This window comes from Geospiza fortis, unplaced genomic scaffold (assembly GCF_000277835.1).
Source record: "Geospiza fortis unplaced genomic scaffold, GeoFor_1.0 scaffold633, whole genome shotgun sequence".
NCBI classification, from domain to species: domain Eukaryota; kingdom Metazoa; phylum Chordata; class Aves; order Passeriformes; family Thraupidae; genus Geospiza; species Geospiza fortis.
The window spans coordinates 723388-735641 of record NW_005054531.1 but is presented as its reverse complement, the minus strand read 5'-3'; the positions used below and the strand labels follow the sequence as shown (position 1 = coordinate 735641).

At 48.9% G+C, this 12254-nt stretch overlaps 1 protein-coding gene across 1 annotated transcript in view; it reads right to left on the bottom strand.

The window, feature by feature from the left end:
- The window catches only part of CAMKK1 (calcium/calmodulin dependent protein kinase kinase 1), a 53556-nt gene that overhangs the window by 29368 nt on the left and 11934 nt on the right, over positions 1-12254 (bottom strand). The window contains exons 4-7 of the mRNA XM_005429207.2: positions 6010-6061; positions 4718-4851; positions 4074-4110; positions 1887-1908 (exon numbers count right to left, since the gene is read on the bottom strand). Of these exons, the coding sequence (XP_005429264.1) occupies positions 1887-1908; positions 4074-4110; positions 4718-4851; positions 6010-6061 (245 nt within the window). The remainder of the gene's footprint in view (positions 1-1886; positions 1909-4073; positions 4111-4717; positions 4852-6009; positions 6062-12254) is intronic.

Below are 12254 nucleotides of genomic sequence, written 5' to 3'. Positions count from 1 at the left end.
CCCATGGCTGTGAGCACCAGCACTGCCATGAGATCCCAGTCAGCAGTGGGGACAGTGCCTGTGGCCGTGCTCTGCATGTCCTGCCTGCTGGGCTCAGCCCTGACACAACATCATCGTGCAGCTGGTCTCACTGAGGCAGAGTCTACACACGAACCACTGGCTCAAAGGCCAAATGGGAATATTTTCTGTGCATTGTGCTGAACTGCTTTAAAAGCCTATTTAGCTGCTCAGGGTTCAGCCACCACCAGAGCTCAGCCATTCAGCCCTGAACTGCCAAGGTTACCTGGTCAGCTTCTCCTCTCCTTTCCTCTGAATGCTGCCACTGCTGAGGGAAGCACAGTCTCCTCTACAAGCCCCTCTTCTGCCTGTGCCTGCTGAAAGCTGAGGGCAAAGAGGCTCTAAGAGCCAGTCACAATCTGCTGTTCCCCTGTGGATGAATGGCTGGAGCTAAGAACTGTTGCTTTGTTTTTTTAAGATTTTTTTAAAGTTTTTTGATGTTTACATTTTTGTAATGGAGTTTTCTCACGTACTTTTAACGTAAATAATCATTGGTTTGCATTTCTTTTTAAAAGAAGAAAATAGATTTTTAAAATATTTTAAAATCTATTTTAAAAATAGATTTTATATATATATATTTAAATATCTTTTTATATATTATATATTCTATATGTAATATAACATAATGTAATAATATATAATATATTACATATATTTATATATATATATATATATATATAAATCTATTTTTAAAATATTTTTAAAAATCTTTTTAAAAGAAGAAAAATAGATTTTTCGTTTGACTAGTGGGGCTGGAGAAGTAGCAATTTCATCCTCCAATCCATAGTCAATCCAAAAGTTATACTTGTGAAAGTATAAATATTAGAGTTCAAAAATAAACTATGCTTTTTTTACCTTAGATGTCTCAGCTTCTGCTTGTCGTGAATTTCATGTCCTATTGCAACAAAGGACCTGCACTGGGGGCTAACGCTCCCCTCAGCACCCAGCAGCAAATCCTCCCTGCAGCATTTCCCCCCTCTCCCTGGCTGCCCATTGGATTGATGACCTTCACCTCCCATTCGTGTTTTCCTGCCACTGCCTCCCCTCCCTCTTTTATGCACATTTTTCTGTTGCTGAAACCAGGGAGAAATGTGAGAGCAGGGCTGGCAGAGCCACTAATGGAGTCTAATTGCCTCCTGCCAGAGGCAGCCAGGCTGCACTTGGATGAGGCACAGGTTCCCCAGCCTCAGCTGTTTCCAGGAGCTCCCTCTCCTACAGGTCAGGCACCAGGGAGACTGGGGAGCTTCTTGCCACCAACCCACTGGAGCTGGCAGCTTGTTCATGGGGCTAGAGAGGAAAAACCCCTCTGGGAATCTCCTCCATCCTGGGCACAGAAATCCTGACCTCACTGTGACTGCAGAGCTGCAGAGTCAGTGCAGGTGTAGCAAAGAGCAGTGAGAAACCTCTTACCACCTTATCCCCTCTTTTACTATGGAAAATAAAATCTGCCAACAGCACAGCCTCCCATGAGAGGTTGGTGTTGAGGGCAAAGTGAGGCAGCAGGTGCCAAGTAAACCTTGGTGCAACCACACACCCCTTGTGTCAGAGGGAACCCAGCAGAATGTTCCTATTCCAACCTTTCTTCCAGGCACCTGATGAGGAATTGTCATAGAATTTGTTTTCCACATCAGAGTCTGGCAGCAGGACATGTCCTCCCAGCCCATTTCTATTCATCACATCACTGCAGGCTGTGGCAGTGCAAAGCTGGGTTTTGCCTGCCCTGCAGACAGGGTTTGCCCCACTGGACATATCAAACCTCCACTTCACATGGGAACCTGATGAAGAGCACCAAAATTTTCAACAGAAGGGATCCCAGGAGGGCTACTTACCCTTTCCTCATGAGGTCAAACACTGCAAGAAAAGGAAATAAACCATGAATGAATGAGAAGAGCAGCCTGGGCTTATTTGTTATTCATCACCTACAAACACACATCCATTCCCATACCTTCAAAATCAATTTATCTCCACTCATTTCTCTTCCCTCACCCATGACAAGGACACCAGAGGATGCAAAATGAAAATATTCATCTCTTCAGCACAGACAAATATCCCCCCTCCTGCCAGCTCTGCACAGGGACACAGTGGGTGCTAATTTATCACCCACGGTGCTGCTGCTCTGGGTGTCAGCCCTGCTTGATTTGAGCCCTGTGGTACCTCCAAGGGAGGGTGTTTGGTGTGATATTCCCACTAAACTGCTGATAGCAAAGGAGATGCTGTAAGAACATGCTGCTCCATTTCTGCTGTGTCAATCAGCAGCACAGCTACAGCTTTGCCAGAGCCAAACACTCCCTGGCAGGAGCCACTGAGGAGGATTTGCTGCTGTGAGTTGAGGCTTGCAGAGCACATGAGTTTGTGTGTCTGATTAGGAGGTTGGGGAAATGTGTTTTTCTGATCCTGCTCTGCAAACAGGAGAAGGATCTGCTTTTACCTAGAGTAGGAGAGCTCTTTCCTCATGAATTATATGGGGATTGCTTGCACCTCCCAGAAAATATGAGCGGATCCCTTTCTCAAAGCACTGGGTCCAGACACAACAGGGCAGCCTGAATTGGCTCACCTTGCCCTCCAGAAGCTGCAGCTTGTGGAACTATTTCATTATTCAGCCTCTCTGTACCTCTGCAGGCTGCTCAGTGCCTGCTGCCATCCCAGCCCAGTGACCCACAGCCAAGTGCTCACAGCAGGGCCTGATCCCAGCAGCCACAGACAGGGAGCAAACACCTCTTCCTCTACACCTGCTCTGCACTGGGGGCATTTTTGGAAGGAGAAAGGTGCAGTTCTCATCAGCTGGGGCAGCAACAGGAGGGAGCACACCCACCTGCAGGAGGCTCAGCCCTGAGCAGTGCTGCTCCTTCTGCCAAAGGAGCTGCAGAGGCAGGAGCTGGGTGTGATCTGAGCTTGAGGGGATCCCAGGCAGAGGAACAGGGTGGTGGAACATGGACAACAGGGACACGGCCTCTGCTCATCACTCAGGGACCAGCACAACCTCCAACAGGACCAGGAGACTCCCCACCTGTCCTGCTGCTGTTGCTGCTGTTTCTGGGATGGTTCTCTCACTCCACAGATAGAACCTGGTTTAGTTTTGGGGTTATTTTTCAGCTTTCTACCTCATCTCTCTCCTTTCCTCCATCTCCAGGAGTTCAGGCCTTCAAACAAAGAGCCTCAATCACCCTCCCCACCACGAGTGCCATCACTTTGAGATGCTGCCAGATGTCACTGGGGCTTCAGCCCAGAGGGGAAAGTGGCCTTTCAAAGGCAAATTGCTTCATTTGCTAGGCAGAGTCCTCCTCCAGGCAGCTTCAGAAGTGTCCCATAATTGTTTCATGAGGAGCAGTCTTTGAACCTGCTTCATCAGGAAACAGTTTGGGGAAGCAGAGATGTAACAGGGTCAGTCATCCCCTCCTCCAGCCCATCTCAGAGGGCACCTCAGGCCTTCCCAGGCCTGTCCCTCAATGTTTTACCCAAATGGGGGTTAGGGATGGCTGCCACTGTCAGAGTTTGGAGGAGAGGAAGACAAAATGGGTGGAATTGGCTCATCCTCTGCATAAACACCCAGTCAGGCATGGCTCCCCCACCAGAGGTGGGAGTGCTGCTCCCTCAGGAGGTTCTGAGGCTCACCAGGGGTCACAGGGAACACTCCCAGACAAGACTGGAGTGACTCTGGAGTCACTGCCACCATCCACAGCCTACAGAAGTTTCACAAGGAAACCATCCTGCACCCTTCTCTTCCCTCCTGCCTCAGGGGCTGCAATCAGCTGGGACAGAGCAGCTGCCAGGTCTTTTCAGTGTCCCCATGGCAAAGAGGTGTGCACAGCTGTGCTGACACAAGGTTGCCTTACCCTACTGCACGGGGCCTTTCCATCCCAGCTGCATTTACAGGCGTTTAAACTTGGCAGAAAACAAAAAAGTCTGCAGAGGTTGGCACAAGTTTCCTGCAGTATTGACCCCGAGTCCTGGCACGTGGCACTGGCAGCACCAGGCCCAAGCCCAGATGGTTCTGTTAGCTTATGAGACTCACATACCCATGTACAAGTTGTCCTCTGCAGGATCATCAAGGACCTGAGAGAAATAAGGGGAAAGAGGGAAAAAAAGTGAAAAGCAGCAGGAAAAAAAAAAGAAGATTTTAAAGCAAATAACAGATCCAGTACACTGTGCTGAGCTGCATAACACTGAGAACAATTCAGGCTAATATTTAGTCCTGCAGAGTGGGGTTTTGGAGGACAGTTTTTTTGGAGGGGTTTTGTAGGACAGATTTTCCTGTCTCCAGAAAAATCTGGGCTTCTGCCTGTATTTGGAGAAACAGCCTACCAATAAAGGCACTGCTTGTCCTAAACTGACCTCAGTCAATAATGAAAATGGCACTGGAGCCTTGCACTTGTGCACCTTCCCAGGCTTGTCTGCACACAAGTTTCAGTGATCAAAGCTCACTGCCATTTCTACCAGCACAGTGAGCTGCCTTCTCCTGGGCACCAGCCCAGAGCTCAGGCTGAGAGTGCAGCTTGTCCTACACAGTCAGTAAGACTTTGCTTGGAATCACCAGCCTAAATTTATGAACATCTATATTAAACCAATTCTGGCTGAAGTAGGAACAGTTGAAGAAAAATCCTCTTGTGGCAATACAAACCAGATTTGTTTCAGCATAAATTAGGGTGGAGAAGCAGCTCACCTCTATCAGCTTAACAATATTGATGTGGTCCAGCTTCTTTAGGATGGCTATTTCCTGATAGACTCTGTCCAGGGGTGCCATGGGCTTGGGCTGCTCTCCAGAGGATGCTTTGGACCCTCTGGGAGGAGGCCGACCTGCAAGTGGGACAGCACAGTGAGGAATTCCTCCTTTGGCAGCAGCATGAGCAGCACTGGCCCCTCTGCACACCCCTCCAGCTCTTCTGCAAGATCTCATCATCACCTTGCTCTCATCCCAGAGCTTTGCAGTCTCACAGCTGGGGCTGAGCTCTCCAAGTCCCACTGAGAGCAGCTGCTCCCAGCTGCAGCATCCTTTCGGGATCTCTGCTGCTCAGTGACCCCAAGAAAAGCTGGAAAGTCTCTTTTCCCAGCCTGGTGCTTGAAGAAGGAGGCAGAGCTCTTCATTTCTCAGTCTCAAGGTTGTTCATCTTATCTTATCTATAACAATTTTTCTCCTGCCCTGCCAAGGTCCATCCAGCAGGACAGTTCCAGGCACTCTGCCTGCCCCAGGGCAGTGTTATGTCTTTATACTAAAAACTACATGTACAATGTTTACAATTCCTTCCCAATACCTATCACCTATGTTAGACAGTGAGCTTCTACTCTAAACCAATCCAAAAGTGCCAACATCACAGCAGAAGATGGAGGCCAAGAAGAAGAAGGAGAAAGGCTGGACACGTCCAGATCCCTCCCTCTTGCCCCCTGGATCTCCATTCTAAAAAACCCCAAAATCTACCTTTTCACTCTGTGACAAATTCACTGTCATTCTACTTAAACTGTTGTGGCTTGCAGATCTTCATCTAAGGTTGGTAATTTGCTCCATGGGTCATAATCAAAACTACAGGCATCTTGGGCTCTGTGCCAGGGTCTCTGAGCCCCCTGGGAGGGTCTGGGCTGCTCAGGACAGCCAGAGGGATGTGCTGGGTCCTGACAGCATCCCATGGCCCAGCCTGCAGCCAGGTGCTATCCCAGGGTAAGGAAAGGAGGGGAACACCCTGCCTAATTCCAGTGCTTAATTAGGGCTCATAAATGGTGAACATGGAAGAGTCAGCACTTCAAAGAGACTCACAAAAATCAGAGCCAGGCATCTCATTACTGAGTGTGTTGGATTTCCCTGTGGCTGTATGTGCTCCCTCACCACCCCCTTTTAACCAGCTCCATTTTAACATGGGCAGCTGTCACAGGAGGCCACGTTCTGCACCCCTTGCAGGCAAGGTTTCTACAGAGAGATCTGGCTGAGGACAACAGGCAGGCCTCTAAATGTGAGATACCCACGTGGAAATCCATACTGCTTCAAGAGCTTCTTTTTGGAGAGGACTTTCATAGCCTGGAGGAAGGAAAAAAAGCAGTGTTAAAGCTGAACAAGAGCCAAAGGGCTGATTGCTGTGACCTGGAGTGTGCTGGGCATCAGGGACTGGCTCAGGGCTGCTCCTCAGCCTAGAGCAGGGTCCTGGTCAGCGCTGGCCACAGCAGACAGACACTGACCCAGGCTTTCCTGAAAGCACTGCTAGCCATCTGTTCCATCCATCTTTCCCCATGAAAAATTTTCAAGTTCATTTTCAAATGAAAAAAAAATAATTCAAATTCATTTTCAAATGAATTTCAATTTCAAGGAATTTCAGATTCATTCTCAAATGGACAAAGAAAAAGGAGCCAAATTTCTGCATTTGGGGCAGAAGCTTGGGGGAAGGAAGTGGGTTCCTCTGGCTGACCCACTGTTTTGGATGATGTTTTGGCCATGCTCCAGCTCAGAGCCACTTCAAGGCTGCTTCATCTCATGTTTGGTCTTGTCAGGGGGTGTAAGAAGGAAACCGAGCCCAGGCAGCTGAGGTGTGGGAAGGGGTCAGGGTATCATGGACACATTTAATTAAAAATCCTTTTGCCAGGATTTTTCTCCTGAGAAGCTGAGAGGCCTCAGAAACAAAATGCAAATATTGGTTATCTGCTGCTGTGGAATGCACCAGGTGCATCTTTGATTGGTCTCATGCGGTTGTTTTTAATTAATGGCCAATCACAGTCCCGCTGTCTCGGACTCTCTGGTCAGTCACAAGATTTTATTATCATTCCATCCTTTTCTATTCCTTGCTAGCCTTCTGATGAAATCCTTTCTTCCATTCCTTTAGTATAGTTTTAGTATATAATTTTCTTTTAATATAATTTATATAATAAAATAATAAATCAGCCTTCTGAAACCTGGAGTCAAGATTCTCATCTCTTCCCTCGTCCTGGGGCCCCTGTGAACACCACCACAGTCAGGGTAATTCCTCCTGCCATGCAGCTGGCATCAGCATAGTGGCAAAAGGCAATCTGAATTTAATAAACAGTCTTTGTGCCTCCATCTGCTCTGTGCATTAATAACCTTTTGGAGGGCCACTCAAACCCCCCAAGTGGCCCAGCAGATGAATATTTAATGAGAAACCAGCTCATGGTACAATTTGCTTAGGAAAACAGCCAGTGCTTCCAGGAGCTGGGATGGTCACTCACTCCCTCCCCTACCTAAGGGTTTATTACTATTAATACAGCATCCCATATGTAATTCCCACTGGAGTGATTCCTACACAGTCTAACTAACCAAGGAGCCCTGCAGCACACAGTCAAACTCCCAGGAATTTTGCATCAGTACCACAGAGGCAGGGTCTCTGCCCACTGTTACCTGTTCTTAACAGCCCTACCAGGAACAGGTCACCAAACCCACTCCAGTGAGCTCCTTCCCAAGCTGTTGTTCCTGGCAATGATGGCACCACATGCCCAAACATCCCCACCTCCCATCAGTGCTCCAGGTTCATGGCTTGCTGAAAGGATTGTTATTTTTGGTACTGATCCAGTGAAATCCTCTGGATTTGCACCCGTGTAATTGAGAAGAGACACTGAGCAGTGTTTCAATCCTGCCTGACAGCTCCAAACCAACTGTTAGAAATGATGGTGTTGAGAGACAGACTCAGAAGTGCTTATCTGTGACTTAGCACAGCTCTGTGTCCAATACAGGCAGCCAAATGACTCATGGTCTGCTGGAACAGGATCCAAGATGTGCACAACCACCTCCAAATACGGCCAGGACCAAGCCTGGAGGACTTCCTACGCTTCCCATTTTATCTCTCCATAATGAAAATTTATGAGAAAAATCAAAGGAATTAGTACATCCATATCTCTTTCAACCACTGCCAACCCAGGAGGAGAACTCTGCTCTTGTTCCAATCCCATCTTGAGTCCTTGCTGCCTTCTGGCAAGGAGCTTCAGAAAAAGGACAAAATAGAAGATGCAATTTGCTGCTGAAAGCTCCTGAGTTTGGGAGCTTGGTGGCTCAGCCTGAGGAACTGAACCATCACCAGCAGCCATGCCCACATCAGGACAGTCCTTCCCAGGAGGGAGCAGGAAGGCACAGAGAGGAGCCATAGCTAAGACAGGACTTGCTTTTGGGGGCAGAAATAGAGGGAACAGGAGCTCCTGCTGTCACCCAAACTCCTTGAAGGACACTTGAGGGGCAGTGGGGGGTTACTGCATTGCAGGAGAGTTGACTGCAAAGCACCACTATAGCTGGGAAAGAAGCACCAGGAGATGCTTATACCAGCTTTGGAGCACCAGTATCTGCTACTGCACAGGGTCAGAAGAGAGGACCTGTGCCACTGTGCTGACAAACACCAAAGTTCATCACGCTACAGGCCAGAACCACTTAATTATCACAAGAGCAGAGAGGAGGGCACGTGGCAGTGAAGCCTCACTTTAATTACAGAGAGCTGGCAGGACCAGGCTCCCTCCTGAATGGTGGCTGCTGCACTGGGAGCATCTCAGGGATGCTTCAGCAAACCTCTCCTTCCAGGCTCAGTGCCTGACAGAGCCAAAGACATTTGTACTCACAGGCAGAGCTAATTACCCAGATAATGCCTTTCTGATAAAGAACCAGCTCACAGCCAAGCTGAGGGATTTTCCCTTTGCACAGGCAAGTGTTGCTTCAGTATTCTCAGGAAAAGAGGGAGCCTGGAGATTTCCTCCACACATCCTCCTCCCGAGCGTGGACACAGGTCTTGACATCTCCCTTGGAGGAACAGCAGGAAGTGTGTGCTTTTCCCTGATGTATGTTTATTTTCTAAGTTTACTGCTCTCTTCCTATCAACCCTCCAGCTGGAAGCCACAGGGAAGCTGCCTAAGGGAAAGGAGATCCCAGGAGGAATGCCTGTGACACAGCAGCAGGACCACAAGCTGTGGGTAATGACAGGGGCAAAAAGGCCATTGGTTTTGGGAGGGAAGGGTGACAAAATGACTGAGCCAAGTGAACTTATCACCTGTCCTTGGTGATGCTCTCACAGTGCTCAGAATGTCATTTTATTTGCTAAGGGACAGCCTTGTGCTGCAAGGGCAGAAGGCTGTGCAAAGTCCCAACTACAGCTCCCCGGGCAGTGGGATGCTGCTCAAAGGTCCCCACCAACACCTAAATCCTCTGCTAGTGCATGAGGGCACTCTGTGGGAATGCTGAACAGAGCAGAGAGCGTTTCCAGCCCTTCTTCACCTGTCCTGCCTAACAACAACATCCCTCAGACAGAGCAGCTGAGAGGGAAGCTCTGCTGGCAAAGAGGAGTGTTAGAACTGAAAGAAAATCCTAAACCTGACAGGCTTAGCTGCCATGGCCTTAAAATCCTGTCCTGAGCTTTGTCCCACCAGCAGAATTCCATCATCAGGCTGTGCCCCATCCACACTGTGCCACCCCAGCAGGGATGAGTCCTGGAGCTGCCCTGTCCCCAGCTGTCACCCGGGTGAGCCAGCCCCTCAGAGCCCTCAGCTGAACAGCACGAGGTGTTGCACTGAGCCAGAGATCCCTTCCCTGCTCCCCACTGCTCTGGCAGTGCTTCAGCAGCTGTTATGTGAGCCAGAGGATGGGAAATGCAGGAGCTGTGCCTTCCCTTTCCTCCTGGATGGCAACCAAAGTGGGTTCTCCAGGGGCTGGAAAGTTCAAGGCTTGCTGCTGGCCTCCTTCTCAGCTGCAGCCCTTTGTTCAGCCACTCCTTTCAGAAACTTGGGAGGAATTTCTCCCCATCACTGAGACTTGGTAGGAAACAGCTCTCTGTGCAAAGATTGTTAGGCACAAACAGAGGCAGAGAGCACAATCACACAAATCTTGTTTCTTAGGAAACAAGATTTTAAAAAAAGGATGAAAAAAAGAAAAATCCACTGACAACCTAAATGCTGTTGCCTTATTCCAGCAGTAGCATAACAAATGCCCATCATAACCACTTTTCTTTGCAAGCTGATTTAGAGATTGAAAATAGAAGGAAGACATGACCTGAGGCATCAAAGAATCAAATTCCATCAGCACAATGATTCCGATCTAGATCTCTCCTTGGACACATTTGCCTTTGCTTTTTATTTGCTGCTTTTTCACAGAAGTTGGCCTTTGATTTTTCCCTTAGTCACTGTCAAAGCATCTCCTTCAAACTGAGCCACTGAAACCTTTCCAGTGTGAAGGGTTCCTTGGCAGAGCCCCACAGCTGTGACAGCTTCATGAGCCCCAGGGTCCTCTGCTGTGGCAGCCAGCTCTGCTTTCCAGTGGGGTCTCCTCCTTGGAGGCAGCACTGGCTCACAAACCTGGTGCAGAAATTCCACTTTCCATGGCCTAACACATTCCCTGCATCCAGGGATGTGAGCCAGGACACTTCACAGCCCTGCCAGGCACCGTGGTGCTCACAGCAACCAAGGGCAAAGCTCTTAGAAGCACTCTCTCATCTTTAATGGAAGGTAAAAAACCCACAAAGCAAACACAACCCATCTACATTTTTTCCCAAATGTGGTGGTTGAATTTTTTTCTTGAGAGTTTTTCCTAATTCTAGGCCAGATCCAAAACTCATTAAAGCAGCAGCAATCTTTCCTTTGGCTTTGACAGGGGCTCTATTCAGTCCTTGCTCCCTATAAACTCTGCCTTTCTGAAGGGAGCCAGCAAAAGGTCCCACACCTCAGCAAGAATCAGGAGCCACACTCTGAATTATACCCGTAAATAATTTTTTAAATTATTTTTTTACAATTTTGGACCTTGTTATTGCAGCACACTAGCTTAAAGACAATAAAGGCAGCAACACCCTGGCCTCATGCTGAACCTCTGCAAATGAAAATCAGTTATAGAAGCAGAATATCATAGAATGATTTGGGTTGGAAGGGACCTTAAAAATCATCAGTTCCATCTCCCTGCCATGGGCCAGGATCTCTTCCACCAGACCAGAGTGCCCCAAGCCCATCCAACCTGGCCTTGCTCACTAAAGGAAATCACCAAGGGCTGCTTTTCACCACTGAGACAAAAAACACCCTCCAGAGCTAAATCTGGGGGAAAACAAACACACAGGAAAGGCCCTTCCCAACTATTAGAATCCCAATTGCTTCTCTTAACTGCTGGTAAGAGTCATGAGGCAGAGGAGCAGGGATGGGAAGGACAGGCAGGGCAGGATGGAAGCTGTCTCAGCTCTGGGAGAATCCCGGGGTCAGGCACAGCAGGCAGGTGGAGAGCTGAGCAGCCATTAGCCAGTTATGCAATCAGCTCTTTCTCTGCAGCTTTGAAAAGCCTGCCAGCTCCTGAGCTGGATTAATGTCCTGGAAAAGCAGAGGTGTCTCCACCACAGCTTGCCCTACAGAAAACAAGCACAGCTGGCTGGGAGGATGAGGGTGGAGGCCGTGGCGAATGATTTGAGGGGATCAGCTCCCCCTGCCCTGCCAAGAGGGGAACAAGGACAAGGGACACAGAGTTCAGAGAGGCCCATCCCTCCATACACCTCCCAGCATCACCTTCCCAGCCCAGGATCAGCTCAACCCCAAAAGGAGGATGGGGTGAAGCCAAGAGCACATCCCTGCAGGGCTGGCACTAAGGGGGTCTTTGTGCCCTGCCTGCCCCCAGGTGAGGCTCAAACAGCCTCAGGCACAGTGCCCCTCCCGGGCTGCAGCACCTTTAAAGTGTTTGCTTAGATTAGAATCCAAGATTAAGTGGGGATTAAGTGACACACACCAGGCTAACCTGCACACAGGCTTTCACTTTTGGTTTGGATGTGACCAGCTAAATCTACATGCATGGGGTTAATCTGCATCCAGAACAGGCACAGGAGTGCAGCAGGCAGTGCTATCCTACACCCAGCTCTCCTGGCTGAGCTGCAACAGATGCCCTGCCCACCTCTGGGCACCTCAATGGCATTTCCTGAACAAAAAGGCAGTGCCAAAATGTAAGGATTACAATTTTCAAAGGGAAAAATACTTTCAGCTGGAAATAAACATGATTTATGGATTTGATGCATTCCTACTCTGTGCTATTGGTGCTGGCATGCCTGTGCTGGTGGGACAGATGGATCAGGGAAGCCAGGGCTGGCACCATCCACTCTGCAGAACAAACCATCCTGCTGCAGGGCATGGCAGGGAGGGTTTGGAGGGCAGCAGAGAGAAGGAGCCACTGGAAAAAGCTCTGGTGCAGCTGTGAATCAGCTTGGAAAGGATGGCAGATGGAAAGAATTGTGGCTCCTTTCCTTGGCCAGCTCCAGGGCACCTTATCCAGATTT